Source organism: Streptopelia decaocto (assembly GCF_964273445.1).
Source record: "Streptopelia decaocto genome assembly, chromosome: 9".
Lineage (NCBI taxonomy): Eukaryota > Metazoa > Chordata > Aves > Columbiformes > Columbidae > Streptopelia > Streptopelia decaocto.
Window position 1 is genome coordinate 14,632,582 of NC_138664.1, and position 19,668 is coordinate 14,652,249.

A 19,668-nucleotide genomic window follows, 5' to 3' on the forward strand; every position below is an offset into this window, starting at 1 on the left:
TTGATAAAGCAGATTCCAAAATTTTAGGTGTTTCAGTGAACTATATGTTTTTACTGAAATAAATCAGCCCTGTCTTTTTAGTTCACTGAGATGCAATGTGGTGATACAAAGATAAACTCAGTGCAGCAAATGTATAATAATTTTTACTAGCTGTAACACCTCTTTCACAAAAAGGACACACAAATTCAACTGTCAACCACTTCATTGAAGGAGAGACAGACCTGACATAAAACCAAATTGTCTATTGAAAGGTGTGGTATACAAACACAATCTTATCTACACTAAGAATATTATATTAGAACACAGAACATCCAAGTTGCTTGTTTTCCAGTTACAGGTTGAATCAGTAATCTTCAGACGTGTCCTCATGAAGAGTATAACATTTGTTTCTGTGTCATAGTAACAGCATTTCATAGTACTTACTACTACATTCAAGGTTGGGCAGCCACAATCGATGGTATAACACTGTGCACCAGTTTCTGCCTCAACGACGTATGAACTTTTTTCCCTTTCATTTTCTGTTTCACTTTGTTACTTTTTCACTGCATGTTATTCTTACTTGATGGTACACCAGTGTTTGCCCCGTTGTTCCTGGCTCCTCACCTGGCTTCAAAGCCCTCCTTCCTCTACCTCCTACTTAAGGAAGGGAAGAAATCATTCAGTTCATGCATGACTTTTCAAGAACCTGACTTGGGCTATCATCTTTTTCTCCCCCAAAAGAAATAACAGAATGCAGTGTTTGAGAGATCAAATAGAAAATCAAATCTCCAATTTTCTCTAGAATTCTTAATTCTGTAAGAAAAAGCAGGATATCTCATAATCAGTGTAACCTCAGATCAATCTAAATGTGAGAATTTTTGGAGATTTCATGCAATATTTTTCTTCAGATATCTATACTGATAAGGTCCAGAGAGGCCCAATGAAAGACAAGTGTATCCCAAAGCTCTTCCTCAGCAGTGTCACATTTGTCAATGAAAAAAAATCTTGGTATTGTACCCAGAACACAATTTTGTAAGCAAAAAAATACAAATTTGCCTTTCCGTGTATTTATTTGCATGAGGTCGTCTTTAAATTAAGATCACAAATTTCTCAGTACCCATTTCTTTTCAATGGCTTTGAATGTCTGATCACCAATAAGCTCAATGAGCAACATGAAATATCACTAAGTAAATTAATACTTTCAAATGCATCACTTGCATTTAGCAGCAATGTGCACAAGATGATGCTGCCATATCTTTTTAAAATTCAAGTAATTATATACCGCAGATAAACCACACTCAAATTTCCTCACAGTACTGTAGGCTTCTGCAAATGTTGATTCTTCATCATCAACTGCAAACACAGTCCAATAACAAAATTTCATTCTCTCAGTGTTCTCAAAATACAAGTCCACTCTCATCCAGCTTTGCAGAAGCCTCCTAGGTGTCTTAAACATTTATAAAATTTGTGATTTACACATATCAACATAAATTCTAATCCAAAGACGACACAGGATGAATCCAAAGTTTCAGCAACCAGCATGAGGAACTGAGGATGAAGGATGTTGTCCTTCATCCTACAAAATGAAGCAGAAACACCTCTATGGCCCAAGAACTCCAATAAACCAAACAAGATTAGCCTGAGTCCACTTGTTATACCAGACTAATGCATAATATACATTAGCCTGACTCCATGTACATGCCTTTCAATTCCAGGTACATGACCCTGAAGTGGCAACATTAAAGCTTCAAAATTAACCGATACAAGTGAAACTCAGTTAAGGTCTTAATTTTAAAATTAACCTAAATCTAGAATATGATACTACAAACTCACTTTAAAAGCCTTTACTAAAACTAAGGAGTTAGTACGTTGCAGAACGCGTAAACTTCTCTGCTCCATAATCCAAAGACTATTTATCGAGTCAAATTATCTTCAACTTTTCAGTGGTAGGAGGCCTCTTATAATGCATTCCTTAAACTGCTATAGGCCATTTCTTTCTTAGTATTGCAAGGTACCCTTTGAAAAACTTCAGGCACCTAGAAAAAAAGTTTTAAAGCATGACAACTTTCTGAAGACTTAATAATGCTTTGCACCTGATCCAGGCCTCATGACCATGGGAAAAGCTGGGAGACTGCACCCAACTGAGTCACAAAGAATAGTTCTTAAGTGCTAGCAACTGTGACAAGACAGCAGAAGACCATTGACACTAAAAAGTTGTATAACTGTTCTCGGCTAAACAAAAGCAGGGAGGGTTTTAAGCAAAAAAACTTGTCCTTAACCAAAACACGTATGCTTTCTGTGATGACACTGGCAAACAATGCTATCTCCTCTTTCTCCAAAACTTAAACAACTCCTTATGCTTTAAGTACTCTCATAGTGAACACTTAACGCAGACACTCTTGCTGCTCCCACCTTCCTAAACCCAACAGCTGCATAACACCTACAGGATGTACCACTTCTTAGGTTTTCTAAAAAGGGACTTCAGACAGGGTTGAAATCAAGCCTTCAAAATTAACATTTACTTTCACCTCCAGAAGCATGTAGAACTTCAACATGGCTATAGCATTCAAAATCTGCAACTGATATACAATCGCCTTCTAATAAAAGCAGCTACATATCAAAAGTTATTACCCTATTCATAAAGGTAGCTTAAAAAGTAACTCAACCTTGGTAACATAAGAATTTACAAGATTCCATGGTGAACATTTGTTAAACTGGAAAGAAGACTTCACTGAGGTACATGAAGCAGGTCCAACTGCCAGCTCCAGTTTTTGTAATTAGAAGATACTGCATCAAAAAGGAAGAAGTCTACCACAGCAGCGGAGTAGTGCACCCCAATAAATCATTACAATAGCATGAACACAGTTCTCCGTGGCAAACTACTGTGGTTATTTTGTTGTCGCTGGAAAATTAGTGTGGTGGCTTTTTTAATAGAGACTGCAAGACAAATATATTTTGAAATAAGGATATGACCAGGAAGTCTGCAGTAAGGAACATGGAACCATAAGCATCTAGATATAGTTTAAGGGAACTTCTCTACAAGTTTCATGTATCATGTTGCCATCAATCAAATATCAAGGACAGCATCACACCTTTCCAAGCAACCCACTGGAATAAGCCAACATTATACTTTTCCTAAATGCTACGCTAGTGGACAGGAATCCTTTAGGATACAGACATCTAAGAGTGACAATGGGATGGCTTTTGAACCTGACAGCATAGTCTTCTAAAGACTTGCTAAACTACATGTGGCATTTCCCATGACAAAAACCCTCCAGGAATGAAGCTTTATTCTCATGGGCTTAGAACCAAATACAAGGAAGGATTTTAAAACAGAATTAGACAGAACATTTAGGCAAATACCTGAAGGCAACAGTCCCTGTGAAAGATATTTGTGTATGAGGGTTTATATCTCTTCAGCATCCCTAGAGAGCTGTAAATAAAGTATCTACAGTCGCTGTTCTGAACAGACAAAATCCCACCAGACAGGCAGGAGTCTGAGTTATACATTCTCACCTTCTAACAGAGCTTATACAAAGGGTAAAATGCATCGCCCATGGGATTTTAGCTGTGAGCCTCCTGGCACACCTTGAGCAACTATATATAACAACTGTTTGACGAGGCAGCACCTGCAGCAGAGGAAATGAGCTCGGGAACACTTAAGCCAATTGCATATAGAGAAGTCCACAGGATCAGATGGGATGCAGCCAGGAGTGCGAGGGAGTTGGCTGATGCTGTTTGGAGGCTATCACCTTTTTGAAAGGTTATGGTGACAGAGGCAGGTTCCTGACAACTGGAAGACAAACACCAACCCTGTCTTCAAGGAGGAGGGCCTGGAGACCTACGGGCATGTCAGACTAACCTCAGTACCTGGGAAGATAATGGAGGAAATCCTATAGGAGCTAGCTTCGTGCACATAAAGAAGACTGGCAATAAAGAGTACTGAAAGTTTGGCAATGTAAATACAAACATCTATTAAGTTTACGCATATCGTCGTAAAAGATGACAACATTTAAGTTCCCATAAGAGGATAAACGAAGCATACACTGTTTTAAAAGGCAACAAAAGCAAATAGTTCCAACACAAGTCAAGCTTGCTAGGGGCAAAGAAAAAAAAACAAATCACAGAATACGACTTGATAAACTATCAGAAAGCGTTTGGCAGCCAGGCTAACTTACCAAACAACTCTTTTTACTGCAAGTGTCTTTACTGATTTGCAGATTTGAAATGCCAGCATATGATAAATCTCTTTAAGAGAATTATTATAATTTAATTATCAAAGCAAGTTGTACTTCTTCAAGCTGTTTCCAATGTAGAGTTTATTTATCTTAAAAATTGTTCCCTTTACATGGGACACTAGAGAGTGTACACAGCACTCAGATTTAGCACTTTTGTGCTTCAGTACACCGAAGGACAGTTACCCTGCCATATAGCTCCCAACTTGAATTTCACATTCGGGTTGTAGTTTCATAACTGCCAGCAGAAGGGCAGGTCCGTTTTCATCCACTCCCTTTCTGCTCTGCCCTTGTGCTGGCACTGTAACTGATACAGCTGAAAAACAGACTTTCTCCACTGATCAAGTTAGTTTTTGGTGAAAGAAATACATGTAAACAAAAAGTCAAGGCAGGATCATTCCCATTCACTGCAAACTCACACTTAGGGCACAGTTAGGCAGTATGGCAGCACCAGTGTAAGCAGCACACAAATCTCCACCTTTTTTTTTACCCTCTTTCTCCTCACCCAGTGCAAGTCCCAGCTCTTCCTCCCCACTAGGCTTGGGTCTGCATAATAAACAAATAGAAGTTATTAATACATGTCAGACAGGAAATGATTAATTTCTTCTGCTTAAATTAGCAGGTTGAATTGGCTCTTGATGCCACCAAACACCAGAAGCGGTGAAGGAGAGGTGGGGACACATGGCCAGGGCAGGACTGCCAGACAGCAGTAACTCATTACAGTGGCTCTGGCATACTGCACAACTAAACATTTAAATCCATTTAAAAGCCAAAATAAACTGCAGTCTTAGGCTTTTGGGCAATGGCATTTCAAAGTTACTATCTAAACACTTGATTTTATTTACTTTTAATTACCATGGACATTTCTGAAACAACCATCTGACAGCTGCCTTTACCAGACACAGTCTCATAAAATTCGCAATGCTTTTATTTTAAACCCCACATAAATGCTGGAGGCTGAGTGCCATGCTAATGAAGGCTAGTATTCTTCTCAATTTATAGCAAGGATGCAAACTAAATCACTCAGATGCTGATAGCTCATAAATGCCTTCCCAGAACTCCCCCATGTGTCCAGAAAAAAACAGATTTTCTCCCATGCTCTTTGGGAAATAGGTAGTTCAATATGCAGCAGCACAAGACACTAAGATACAACCTGCAAGTCCTTGCAACACAGAAGAGTGTGCTGTACCAGTGAAAACAACTGATCAGAGATTTTCAGTGATATTCAGCATCTGATCAGCCTAGCCAAAGTATGATCACTCTTGTTAAATCCAAGATTTTTTGGGACCTCATTAGTTCTGTTTTCTGTATTTTCTGTTTCCCTTTCCCCCTACCCCCTTTTTTTTTAATGATGCTCAGGGAGAAGGAAAGGTTTTATCAGTTATTTCCATTCCTCAAAGAACATCCTTATGTACAGATAATTAAGTATTGTTTAATATATCTGCATGCATCTTCATCATATGCAACAAAACACACTAGTAAAAGCTGCAAATAATATTGCCCAAACTAAGGACCACTTCATACATGTCAGAATTATTAACAGTCCCAGCCAGTGAATAGATCCCTTAAGCCAAGCAATTCCAAGGATATTGGGGAAAATGCTGAGATTCACTTTTTATTTTTAAAGAATTCTTAAAATTCAAGGCATTATGTACTAGAAGCTAAGATACATGTACCTACTTGAGATAAGTTCTACCTTTCCCCAATTATATTAGAAAAATTGGCATGGCTTTTTCTTCTCACACTATTGAAACTGTATTCAAACTGACCTACTGGGTCACTTGTTTTGTGAGGGCCATATTTATTCAGCAGTAGCAAAGAAACGAAAATGTCTAAGAGCACCCTAAAAGTGATCCAATAGCAAAACCTGATTAAGCTTGTGTTTCAGGGCCTATTAGACCAAACTGCTGATAACTTCTTTGTTTTAACCATAAACAATACAGTGAATTGTAAAGCAGCATATATACAGACATTGCAGTATACTTCATTAGTGCAATGCTAGTGGTCGCTTTTGATTGCATTCCTTTTACATAATTTTAAGAACAATACAAACTACAAAAGAAAATAATTTTTTCTATCAAAACAAAGATATTTCATTCAGGCATTAAATCACTCTAACCCTTCTCCTCAAATGAACCATCTAAATTATGCTGTACGTTAATATTCTAAATTGTTTATTTTGTGATTCATACCTAACGGTGAACTAAAGGTACAATTGGGTCTTTTAATCTATAATATATCTTTATATCTAAAGTGTCTGAAGACTATTAGAATAGAGTATAAATATGGTATACAGGGAAAAAGCCTGGCATAATTCTGAAAGCAGAGTTCAACAAAGAGGTATCCTGTAAAAATATTCCAATCATAGACTCAACACACAGAAAAGCATGTTTGTTAAGGAGTGTGGATTAATGGATTTTTCAAAATTATTACTATTTAATATCTATATAGCTTAAAACTAGACAACTTCACAGGTAAGTATGACTTAGCTTCAAGATTTGTGTAAAATTAGTGAGCACAAGATACACTTTACACAAATGAAACAGAGGTAACTAGCTGGAGTTTTTTCAGTTGTTTCCAGATTGTGCTGCTCTCCCATCATCAAGATTCATGAACTTGCCCTTTTTCACACAAATACTAATGCCCGCCTAGAAGAAAAGCATGCAAATGAACAACTCCGTTTTTCAGTAAAATAAAAACATTTACAGTAATTAAGGAAAGCTGAACACAGTTAAAATGAAAATTTTTAATATTAAAAACTAATTTTAATTCAGCATAAAGTTATGATAAACCTTTCATAATTATGTTGAGACTTCTACCAAAAAAAGTTTCATAGGATATTTTGGAGATGTGTATCAGCCATATTTTCTAGATTCCTATCCAGCATTATTAAGCTTTCTTTAAAGATTTATCTTTACTGCTAAACACCAAAAGACACATGCTTCTGTTATCTGCTAGCGAGGTGTGCTTCCTAGTGCCAGAAATGTTGAAGGTGCCCATTCTTCTCTCAAGGAAAAAAATTAACAAGCATTTCTAAAATAAAATACACTTCATGAACTTGCTGCTGTATATCCAAAGGACTGCACCTTACATGCTTACTGTGATTTTAACTTAAAAGGCCTGTTTGCCTGTCTAGAATTAGAGAGTAGAAACAACCATCACAACTGGTTAATGAATCACTTTGAATTAATTCTGTGCCAGCACAGTTCAGTTCAGAAAACAAAGAGGCCTTGAAAAGTATGCCAATAATTAAGTCTGAAATATCTTGATTGTTTCCAAGAATTTATGACACAAAAGTCACCATCAAAATCTTCTGTGTGTTGCAGTCCTAATGGTATAAATAACAGGATGAGATCTAACTACGAAAATCAGCTCACTTTTTACCTCACAGCTTAGTCACAAGTACAACCTGCTGAAGTTTTCACGTACTTTAATGTTACTTTTTGAGAACGTGTAAAAGACCAGGACTTAGGGCTAGAGCCTTTGTTAATCAACCTACATATTGATGTACACAGACATGGAGCCCAGATAAAGAGAACTGCCAAACGAAACAGAGGAATTAAGTCCTTATCAGCTGCTCCACCCATTCTTCCCTAGAAACACCCTCAGAAACCCACCTTCACTTATAGAAATTTGAAACTACTTCCCTACCATAACCTGACCAATTGAACATTATCAGACACTGTCAAGAAACTGCCTCAACAGTTCCCTAGTGCTGAAAAACAATCATAGAATGTTCTGAGTTGGAAGGGATCCCCAGGACATAACAGGAGCCGTTACAGAGTTACACGCCCGCAGTAACTGTTTTTTCTCTGGCCTGGGGGAAAGCGAAGACCCTCCTTGAGGCCACAGTCACGCTGCAGGAGAAGCCCGGGCTCCTCTTTCATTTCCTTGAACTGAACTTTCCGTCAATCCGGGTTCCTGGTTTCGGGGGCAGGGCCGGTCTGTGAGCTCCGCGGGCAGCGGGACACCTGCGCGGGCACCCGCCCCCCGCAGCGCCCGCCGCCGCCTCCCCCTGACAGCAGCTCCCCGGAGCCACCGGCGGCTGCTCCCGCCCGCGGAACGGTAACCGGGAAACGGCTCCTGGGACCGCGAGCAAAGTCCCGAGGGGCTGAAGCGGAGCTGAGAGCAAGGAGCTGGGCAGAAGGGACGGCCGAGCGCGGTGGGGGAGAGGGGCCGGAGAAGAAAGGAGCGGAGAACAGCTGACTCGATCCTCAGCGACGGAAAGTCCCGGAAAGGGGTGGGGGCGCCGGGGCGGCCCAGGCGGCGCGGAAAGAGGGCCCGGGCAGGACGGTGAGGACCGCGGGCGGCGGGAAGGAGAGCCCAGGCGGCAGCCTGCCGCGGCCTGCCGCCCCGGGAGTGGGGCCCGCCGCCAGCCCCGAGCCGCGGCGGGGACGGAGGGAGGGAAGGAGGGAGGGAGGGAGGAAGGGAGCGAGGGAGGTCGGTCGGCAGCCCCCAGCCAGGGCTGCAGGCCAGGGCCCCGCGGAGCCGGGCGGGCCCAGCCGCTCCTCACCTCCGGCGCCCGCCGCACAGGAGCACAGCAGGATTATCGTCCCCGCCAGATCCATCTTCGCCGGGCCCAGGCCCTGCCACCGCCTACCCACAGCACATCCGCCCCAGTCGGCGCGGGGATGGGGAGGGGCGAAGCTCTGCACCTCCCTCCGCTTTGTCCCCCGCCGCTCTGCAGGACCGTTTCCGCCCGCGGCTCGGCCCGGCGCCCCCCGCCCGGCAGCGCCCCGCTCCGCTCCGCTCCCCGCGCCACGACTGCCCCGGCCGCCCGCCCCCGCCCGCGCGACGCCACCGGCGGGGCGGGGCCGCAGGGCACGCCCAGGACGCGCGAGCCGCCCCGCCTCCCCACGCTGCGCGCAAGGGGCGGGCTCGGCGGAGCAGAGTTCGGCGCTGCCGGGCGGGGACGGGGCTGGCGGGCCGGGCCGGTTGTGTTATCTCGGCAGCAAATCAGGGCGGGCCCCGGCCGCCGGTCCGCCCGAGGCACAGCGGCAGGACCGCCCCGGCCCGGCTGCGCGATTTTTCCCGGCTGAAGCAGCCGGCCCCGCGCCTGCCGCTGCCCTGGGGCTGCCTGCGGAACAGAGCGGCGGTGGCCTCCCGGGTCCCCGAAGGGTCCTGCCAGCGCCCTTTGCCATCATGAAGTCTTACGAAAGTGTAAACGCATCGCATCAGCTGAGTTCTTTTATCCCTTCATCAGGTGCACGTTTTTCTTTGCAGAAACGAATTTACTTACTTTTCGAGTTTTATTTTAGGTCACCTATTTCTCTTGGTGCTCCGTGTGCTGCGAAGCATTGCAGCCCGCCCACGGAACACGCTTTTCTTCATTTTGAGGCTGCCTTGAACAACCTTCACAAGTGTAAAGGAAAATCCTCCAATGAAGATAAAAACGTGAGCCGTTTAGACAAAATGTTTCATTTCGTATTTGTTAATGTGCTAACTTTTACATTCGACTATGATAAATATATTTTTATATTAAGGTTTGTGATGAGTTTCTCAGTTTATTGTCACTCCACTTCTATTTGTGCTTTTCCTTTCTGATTGCTCTTACAGCACAAAAAACCCTTACTCTGCTAACACTGTTACAGTAAAGTTGTTACGCAAACACATACATAGGAAGCACAATTACAATAGTGGTACATCAGATAAGGCTGGTGAAGTTGATGCAACTATTTACAAAGAGCTTACACGATAGAACTGCTAAGAACAGAAAAAAGTTGAATTCTTATCTTCCCAAAACTGTACTTAAAGCTGAAGGTTTCTACAGAAGGAAATAGGCTCATTAGGTAGAAGTGTAATATAACTGCATTAGTTCTTATCTGTTACACTCACCACGATCATGCTTTTATAACACAAACATCTAACAAACGGCAATAAAAAGCACTGAAAACGTTTAGAAAAGCTGCGCCCTCCCTGAGGAGCGCTCGTCACAGACGCTGCACCTCAGCGCCCGCGGGCGGCGGGCACCTGCGGGGCGGGGCGCTGCCCACCGCCCTTCCCGCACATGCGCGGCCCCGCCCTCGCCACCTTCCGGCAAAACAGGCGGGCGGGGCAGTGTCGCGGTTTCCGCTCTGATTCCTGTTCGCGGCAGCTCCGAACACAGGGGCGGGGGCCTGTCCTGCCCGGGAGAGGGTTCCCCCGGTGCTTGCGCCGCTTCAGCCGCGCGTCCTGAGGCGGCCGCAGCCGCTCCGCGCGCCCCGGGACGCAGGCACGGCCCTGCCTTGCGGCCGCCGCGCCCCGTGCTGCCCCTCCCGGGCTCGCGCCGGGCTCCACGCGCCTTTCACGCGGCTCGCGGGCGCTCTCCACCTGTTCCCCGTCCTCCCCCAGCCACCGGCGCCCCCGCTCCGCTCACCGCCCCGCCGGCGGGTTCCCCGGCCCCGCCGCCCCGCCCTCGGGGCGCTCCCCCGCCCCGGGCCCCGCCGTGACCCGCGGCTGCTTCCCCCTCCCGCCCACACGTCCCCGGCGGGGCGGAGCCGTCGCTCCTATGATGGCGTCTCGGGCGCTGTTGGCGAAGGCTCAGGCGCTGCAGTGCCAATAGAGAGCGAAGGCGCCGGGCGGCCGGCGGGCCGGCCATGGAGAGCCTGGCGCAGCCCCCGCCGCCTCCGGGCTCGCTGAAGAGGGGCGGCGGGGGCGCTGCCAGCCAGCTCCTCCTGGAAGAGGCGGCGGCGGGCGAGGGCGGCTGCAGGGACGGGCCCGCGGCGGCTGAGGAGGGCGGCGGGCGGCGCAGCCCTTCCCCTCAGCCGGCTCCCGCTCCCGCCACGGCACCTCGGACGGCGTCTCCCTCCCGAGCAGCGGAGGACAGCCCACCGGCGGCGGACGGCGCGGGACTGGCGGTGCCGGAGAGCCCCGGAGCGGCGCCTGCCTCCGAGAGCGGTCCCGCGGGGGCCGGCTCCGGGAGTAGCGGGGCTCCCAGCCCCCCGGGGGAGGAGTCCCGGAGCCTGGACTCGCTGGAGTCCTTCTCCAACCTGCACTCCTGCTGCCCAAGCAGCTCCGAGCTCAACAGCGACGCCGAGGAGGCGGTGGTGGCGGGGGCCGCCTTGGGGGGCCCGGCCCCGGAGCCCGCAGGGGACAGGCCCGCGGGGGGTTCGCAGCTCCTCTCCGCCTCCAAGGAGCGCTTCCCGGGCCAGTCGGTCTATCACATCAAGTGGGTCCGCTGGAAGGAGGAGAACACGCCCGTCATCACGCAGAACGAGAACGGCCCCTGCCCGTTGCTGGCCATCATGAACGTGCTGCTCCTGGCCTGGAAGGTACGGGCGCGGCGGGACGCCGGCTGCCGCCATGGCGGGTGCGCGGGGCGGGCGGGGCCGCCGGGACAGCGCCGTGACCTGGAAGCGCCGGCGGGGAGTGCGGGAAGCGTGCGGGGTACCCGTGCCAAAACCGCCTTAGTGCACCCCTGGAAGTTTGTGCTGGTCAAGACGCAGACTTGTTCTTGCTGTTCAGCACGTATCTCGCATAGGGAGCTCGGGAAAGAAATAAATAATGGCTTACAGTCTATTGCCAATATACTATCTAGATGCTGCTGTTACATAGAGATTTACTTTGTTGTCGCCTTAAAGTAGAAATCAAAATCTAGACGATACTTTGCTAAACGGAGCAATGTATGGTTTACAGATGTGTGCAGGTTTGGAGTAAGTAAGCATTACTAATTATAGCAGTGGAAACATAGGTGGTATTTTGAGAAAATAGGTTATTTTTGTGTAACAAAGTGTGTATGGAGTTGTACAAAATACAGACTTATACAAGTAATTGCCTGAATAATAGGGATACATTCACGTAGTTATGTAGCATAGATTGTATTTAAATTAACGAGTAAATCAGGTCATGATCAGGTACAGCCTTGAGACCTAGAAGTTCTTGTATTCTAATAGCCATCATTGATATGGGCCTTCTGTACTCTTAAAATAATTCTTTTTTACTTTAAGTAATCAAAATATAAGGCATAATGTGATTATTAACATTTATATGTGAAAGGGATATCTGTTGGAGAAGAGCTCTGAGGTTGTGTGCGTTGCAAAATGAGGATGAGGGGGTACTTATTGAGAAATGCTGGCAATTCAAACCTGAAAGCTTCATGAGCTGATAGAATGGAGTCACAGAATAGGAAAGCTTTATGGGAATAGTTTTTGTCGTGTAGTATTAAGGGGAAGAAATTTGCTATTGAAAGAGTAGAAGGTTGTTTACAGGTGTAACAGGTGATGTAGGAAAAGGCCAAAGTGGAAATAATATTATAAGAATAAATTTGTTTATAGGAAGGTAACTTTCCAGAAGATTAATGATTTGTTTCGAGTTACAGTGTCTGTGTGTTTTCCTGAGCAGAACAGCTCATACATCAAGTTCAGGAAAACTGTGGCTACAGTGATGTAGCTAGTTAGCCATTGGTGAAAGCACTGCAGGGAAGTTGTGTGTGATTTTGAGGTATTGCCTTATGTAGGTTTTGCCATCCTTAAGAAGGTGTGAAGGTTGTTTTAGACTTCAATATTTAACATTTGCTTTCTGTGCTCCCTGTAACATCTGTTGGTGAGTGTAAAGCTTTGGAGAACTTACTCCTTATTGCTTGTGCTGATGTTTTAAAAGTAATAGCTAGTTACAGGATTTTCCTTTTTAACCTTTCGTTCAATGAAAGCATATCAATGGCACACCGCTGTTCTTGTTATTTGAATTTAAGTTTTTGGAGGTTTTGTTCTTTAGCATTCGTCCTTTGCACCTTAAATATGATTGCTTTCTTCTACTGTCCTCCATACAGAATTTTAACTGGCATTCTGCTTTGATCAGATATTACATCAGTGAGAATTAAGGTGATACCCAGTTTTATAAGTAGTTGAAAATCAGAATGCCTCTTGGGAATGCTCTACCATGTCTTACTGCTACAATTACAGTATGGGTTTTCTGTAATTCTGTCTATGTAAAACTTCAGCTGAATTTACATGGGTTGCAGACAAGCAGCTAAATTGGTGAAACTGCCATCACAGGACTTATTATTTATATGTTCGAGGGTTTTCCTGTTAGCTGGTTGCTTATGATTGGTTTATCCTAATTAGTGCCTCTCCAAATTAGCCTTTCTTTTCCACAGTTTGTACTCAAGAGCCATGTTGGCATTGTTTGGCATGGCAAGCTTATTGGCAGCTCATCTGCACACCATTGACTGGCTACATACTGAGGCTGAGGACAGACATCCACATCCTGACATTTCTCCTGACCCAAGATCAACACTAGATTGGGTCAGGTAACTATAATTTGACAACAAGGAAGCAGACCAAGAAATGAAAATATGTGAAAGCAGAGGAAGAATACCATAGTTTATGTTGGGTGAAAAGAAGCTATGTGGCAGGGAAAAAAAATGGAGTAAGGAGGAGATGAGGAGAGGAAGTAAAATCACAACAGAGAATAAGAAGGTGAACAGTGAAGATTTGGGCTCTTTTCCTTTTTATCAGCCACCAACTTCCTTTCTCAGAACTCTGTCCTGACAAGGTTGAGAGTTTTGGTCATCTGTAGGTAGATATGGTCTCAAATAACTTCAGAGAATACATGCAAGTACTCAAAGTTGAGGAACAGTAGTTTCAACACTAGTTTTTAGGTTTCATGAACACTTCCCTTTGTGTGGCAAATTACATGCTTCTCTTATTCCAGAATGGGAGTGATAACCTTGAGATCAAATACTGTGTATCAGCAGTGCTTGTGCACAAGTGAAAGTTGAATTCACATGAGTGTTTATGAGAAATGGCACATAATCAATTTGCTTAGAACCAAAATCTTTATTTACTGCCTAGTAATAAGTGGGAAGCCTTCAGAGAGGGTATGTGGGCAATAATCACAGAAAAGTTTGTGCATAAAAATTCAGATTCACATTTGGAGATATTAAGGAGAACTCACTTTTTCAGGTGTTTCAGCTGCTCAAGATGCAAGCTTCTTACCCCCATGCTAGAACATTGTTTTGACTATACTAACATTTTTGTGACCTCCTGTTTCTATGTTCCAGTTGCCCTCATTCAAAACAACTTTTTTTGAGATAGCCCTCACTGAGTAAAGGGAGACTATAGGTAGCTTGTTAATTTTCTTAAATGACTGCAGTAACAAGAAGACTTAAGATGTACCGTACCTTAGGAAAGTGTGCACTCAAAATGTTTCTTTTTAGTGGTTATGAAAATTTTGTTCATTAATGGAGCAATATTCTCTGCTTGAAGTCATTACTTATTTTTTATTATGTCTTTTGGAGGTATTTTTTATAGTGGAGTTAAGACCTGTATTTAGAGATAGAGGTAAAAAGAGTACTTGAGAAAAATTGATTCTTTTAGAGGGTATGTTCTCATCTGTGAGATACTGGTTTGGCAACACTTGGGCTTTTGGAAATGCTGAAATAGTAGCACCTGTTGGGACTCTTCAAATTCCTTTTCGATAGTACCAGGTTTTGGAACTAAACTTGTGATAAAACTTCTACTCCTCTACTATCTACTACTTTCAAAGGAGTCTGGACATATAGCTTTAAATTGGCGGGTTGTAGGAGCTGTGCTTCTAAATGTTACGATTATGAAATTGCTTTGCTTTTGAAGTGTTTTTGCAGACTGCCTGAATAAGCTTAACTTGCAGTTTAGCCTTTAGGTGATAGAGCCCAGGAGTTCTGCTTACAGAGAGATATAGAAATGTTCTTCTGAGTAAAAAGAAAACAAAAGCAGTATGATACCAACTTGAAAAAGTAACTTTTGAGCAAAACAATGTGGTAACTTAAATAGGCTTCTGTGATGGAAATGAAAGCAGGAGTATTGAAACAAAATTTAAAGATGTATGTGCAAGCATGGGTTGTCTCTTGGAGTAGCATAGGACACTGTATTTCAGCTTGTTTAAATATGAAGACTGCTCAGTTTTTCTTCAGACCTGTGGCTCACTATGTAATTAAGGTTAGCAATGCAAAGCTTGCTTTTCTAAATACTTTTTGTGATCTTTCTTAGGTGTAGTTCATGCACCACTTTCTAATATCTTCCGTCACTGTGTTAAACTGTAATTTTATGGGGGTAACCTTTTTCAGGATGGACTCCATGGCCGCCATCAAATGCTAAAAGCTTAATAAGGGTGCCATGTAATCCTGCTTTGTGTTTCTTAGGTAGGATGTTATGTCATAACTGAAGAACTCCATGTGCCTTAATGCACTGCACAGAAATTACGTACCTGAAATATCCAGGGAACAGGAAAAAAAACATTGTTTGGGACCATAAAATAAGCCTAAGGGAAAACATAATGTGATAGAAATCTAAATAATATTACTATTGTCTTGAGAAGTGAGTGCATATGGAATATCTTGACTTTACAGCTTTTTATGTAGGAGAATAATCCCAGTAGTGTATTTGGCACGTTCTTTAAAAGTTTCTTCTGTCACAGTCCTCTCAGCCAATGGAAAGTTTTGGGAGCTGTGTTCCCTACGTGCCTAGTTCTACTAAAATTTCAGTAACTTTTATAACTGCATGAATTACCTCTTTAGGTGATTGTAACAACTATGTAAGTAAATGTTATATAGACATTTATGCTTAGATGTATCCAAACTGAGGTGTAAATAAGAGGTAGTGTAAAAAATTTCTAGTCAGAAATTTTTAGTTTGAGGTTATAATAAAAACTTCCTTTTTTTTGAGGCACTGAGGACAGTATGTTCCTGCTGATATCCATTTGATTTGTTGGAATCTGCAGTGGTAGCGCCTGGTCTGAGTTCTGGCATTGGCTCTTCGCATGTGATCGGCCTTTTCTTGTTACTGAGCTAACCCTCCTTATGGCCAGAACTTGCACAGATTGCTCAGATGAGCTGGCTCAGCCTCCCAAGGTGAGCTGCTGCTGAGCGGCTGCTGAGCGCTCCACAGGGCCTTGGCCCATCCTGCCCGGGCTGTGGGTGAGCAGGGCTGGCAGAGCAGCCGGCCCGGGCCGTTCAGAACAGGCGGCTTGCTCTGAGGCACTGAGGAAGCCTGGGTCGGGGGACAGGGCAAGGTTATCGCCTGGCAGCATGTACTGTCAGGCTATTGTGTGATAAGTTGATGAAGCTGTTCCCACAAGGCAAGATGTAAGTATTTGCAGGGAGTATTAATTGTTTTTTGTCCAGAGTGCTGAATTCAGGGGAATTGTATATTTTAGATCAACATGTTCTGAGCCTATAAATAATAAGCCATTAGAAATTTGCATGGCCCATTTCCATATGCATAGTATTTTTTTAAGTGTTAGCTTCTATGCAGGACTATATCACTTTTTATTTTTTTTTAAGCCCTTCTGAAGAGTGGGAGTTAAACCAAACCCCGGAGATGCGAGTGTGGGGTGGGGCTGGAGGTCATTTCCTCCTGCCTGTGGGGGTCCTGGCTTCCCTGCCCCAGCAGCTGCTGCACCTGATTCTCTACAGCCTCTTGCCTGTATGCAGGAGTTTTGAGTTAGAACTTGGTTAGGAGGTATAATGAAGGCATGGAGTCAAAGACTCTGCTGAATAAGGTGAAATTTTCTTAGCTAAGTGTAACTACAGTTTCCAGTCTGTTCATCCTGGCTGAGCTGGTGCAGTGAGAACTGGAAAGTTGAGGGGGATGCTGGTGAGATGTTTTGGTAGGAGTAGGAAGCACTACGCAGAGAGCTGCAAGCAAGAGAAAGCACTGTGTGTGTGTGGTTGCTCTAAAATCCAAAAAGGTTTTTTTTTAACCTCTTATTGTAGCTGTTGTTTAGTGGAGGTCCTGGGAAGGTTCTTGTCCAAGTACGCTAATACTCTTGTAAATTGGCCAGGCAAATGTGATCAGAAGAACTCTGTCTAGAAATACCTTATTGATACTTTCTAAGTTGTATTGTTTTGACATTTTAAAGAGGATGTACTTTTGCTTTCACAGATTAAGCTGCCACCAATGATGGAAATCATAACAGCCGAACAGCTGATGGAATACTTAGGTTAGTCATTTTCAATTATGTTATACTTATTAGTGAGTAGTATAGGAGGACTGTTTTGTTTACTTATTGTTTTATTCTGCTTTACTTGAATGCATGCTTCAAGAAAACTACTTATGGTATTCATTTACTCCTGTTTTTCCTTAACTGCTTTTAAAAGTTTTCTGTGCTGCTTTCCTAAGTGGTTAGTCTAGTGATGCAGTTGGTATGGCTTAGTCCACCAACACATTAGTAGATTTAAACTTATTTATGTCTCTTACAATTTTTTGGTTATAATTCAAATAGTGTAGTAAGTCAACTGTGCCTTTGTCAGTAGTAAGTAATCCTTGCTAGTATAACCCAACTAAAATAACAGGAAAAAGTTAACTTAGTCATCACAGTGATTTGGGCCTCATTTGCAGGTGCTACTCCCTATCAGATTCAGTGTTTAGCAAAACTGCTGCTGTTTCCATCTGACAAGTCTGTAACTTCAATAGCCCACAATGATCTAGTTGCTAAAAGTGCAGTTGTGATAGTACTTGAGCTACATGTACCACAGTTCTTTCCCTTCATAGCCTAAAAAATAGAAAACATTTGTGGTTAATAGACCAGGTTTGTTTTTTCTTAAGCAGGAGAAAAAAAAACTTGCTATATTTTCTTTTTATTTTTTTTTCTTGCAAAGAATGTAGCTTGTTCTTTTCAAAAGCATGCCACTCAGTCTTTCAGTGGAAGAAAAAGTTAATTACAGAATTTCAAAAAAATAAGTCTTAAGATATCTCGCTGTCTGTGTCTAAACATTTTGTCGTATCGATAGAATAATGCTGCCTGAAGTCACTGCATACTCACAGTTGGCTAAATGTTTGCATTTTTTTCTTGAAGGTGTATATTAGCTTCTGAAATTACCTTATTAAATTGAATAACAAAATTACCATCTCAAATTAGTTAGGTTTCTATTCAGTCGACAGGATTAGCAGTTGCCAAGTGGTTCTTCTGCAGCTTAAAAAAATGAAAAAAGAAAAGCTTTTCAACCATTTGAACAATCTTAACTTAAAAGATGGTAAATTAGGAAACCTGAATTGGTATTTTTCTTGGAGTAGAAACTTTTTTTTTTTTTTTAGGAGTGGAGCAAGGGAATAAATATGAAAAGCATTGAAGTGAAAATCTGAAAAATTTTGGAGAGGCAGCTTATGGATAGTAGTCACAAAAAATGCTATGAATCTTGAACCCCAGTATGTTGATTAACTGATTAATTGCCTTTGTGTTGTAGACATAGATGGAATACAAGCATTTCAGAATTATTGGTGTGTGGAAATGTTTGCCAGAATATTCATAGTATCAGTCAGGATAAGTGGTTGCATTTTTAAATTGTCTTATGCAGTTACTTATTGTGAACAGTTTGACCTTTTTGTATTTTTATGTTGAGGCACAGTGGGAAGTAAAATTCTGACTAATTAAGAGATTGGTGTGATACCCCAAGAGATTATGAAATGCTGCTTTACTAATAACATTGGCCATTTGCATTTTGTTTTTTTAATATGATCTTACTGTGTTTTTTATATGTTTTAGTCCATAATTATAACTCAGGTTATAAAACAAAGTGTTCTTATTACTTTGATAAAAAATTTCAGTGGTAATATTTATGATCAGTCAGCTTCAGTCAGAAGTGTTCATAGAAGTGTTGATGCTTTGTGGAATAAACTGATTTTATTTTTTTTCCACTTTTTTTTAGGAGACTACATTCTTGATGCAAAGCCTAAAGAGATATCTGAAATTCAGCGTCTAAATTATGAGCAGGTGAGGAACTGCTCCTAAAATACAGTTGCTTATGTCTGAAGGAACTAAAACTTTTTTTTTAATGTTGTGGTTTAACCCCAGCTGGCAACTATGTGCCACACAGCCACTCACTCACTCTCTCTCCCCCTGCCACTGCCTTGGTGGAGTGGAGGAGAGACTAAGAAGAGTAAAAGTGAGAAAACTCATGGGCTGAGATAAAGACAGTTTAATAAGTAAAGCAAATCAGGAGATTCATTCACCACTTCCCACGGGCAGGCAGGTGTTCAGCCACCTCCAGGACAGCCAGGCTCCATCACATGAATGTTCAAGTTCATTTATTGGTTATGTTATTGTTTAACAGATCCATTTATTTGTAAATTTCCTGCATTTCATCAGGTGCTTTTAATTTGGTAAAATAACTCATCACTATGTAGCCACTTAGGCCTTGTTGGCCTACTTAGCTCTTTAATAGTTTTCGCATTATTCATCTTTTATAGTCAGTCATCCGTATTCTCAGTTTTTTGTCTTTCCTTATTGGTTCCATTAATTGTGGTTCTTGCTGTTAACTGTCTTATCATTAAAAGAAGACAACACAGAGGCAACTGTCTCTAACAGTCAGTGCTTTTAGTCTGTGAGTCTCTTCTGTCTCCATCTCTGTTCCAATCTGTATTTCTGGTTTTTGTAATGCTTTTTTTCCCCATTGTTGCAATCCTGAGCAAGTTCCATTTAAGCAACAGAATATTGCAAAAATGAGGAAAACAAACAAAAAGAACAAAACAAAATGAAAATCAAACTCACCACTACTTCC

At 43.0% G+C, this 19,668-nt stretch overlaps 2 protein-coding genes across 2 annotated transcripts in view; one reads left to right on the forward strand and one right to left on the reverse strand.

Annotated features, from left to right (window-relative positions):
* ADAM10 (ADAM metallopeptidase domain 10) overlaps positions 1 to 8,967 on the reverse strand; it is a 45,571-nt gene extending 36,604 nt beyond the window's left edge. The window contains exon 1 of the mRNA XM_082061060.1: positions 8,728 to 8,967. Within this exon, the coding sequence (XP_081917186.1) occupies positions 8,728 to 8,782 (55 nt within the window). The 5' untranslated portion in view covers positions 8,783 to 8,967. The remainder of the gene's footprint in view (positions 1 to 8,727) is intronic.
* A 328-nt stretch (positions 8,968 to 9,295) lies between these two features.
* The window catches only part of MINDY2 (MINDY lysine 48 deubiquitinase 2), a 28,265-nt gene continuing 17,892 nt past the window's right edge, over positions 9,296 to 19,668 (forward strand). Inside the window, exons 1-3 of the mRNA XM_082060933.1 lie at positions 9,296 to 11,464; positions 17,054 to 17,111; positions 18,817 to 18,881. Coding sequence (XP_081917059.1) covers positions 10,790 to 11,464; positions 17,054 to 17,111; positions 18,817 to 18,881 — 798 coding nt within the window. The 5' untranslated portion in view covers positions 9,296 to 10,789. The remainder of the gene's footprint in view (positions 11,465 to 17,053; positions 17,112 to 18,816; positions 18,882 to 19,668) is intronic.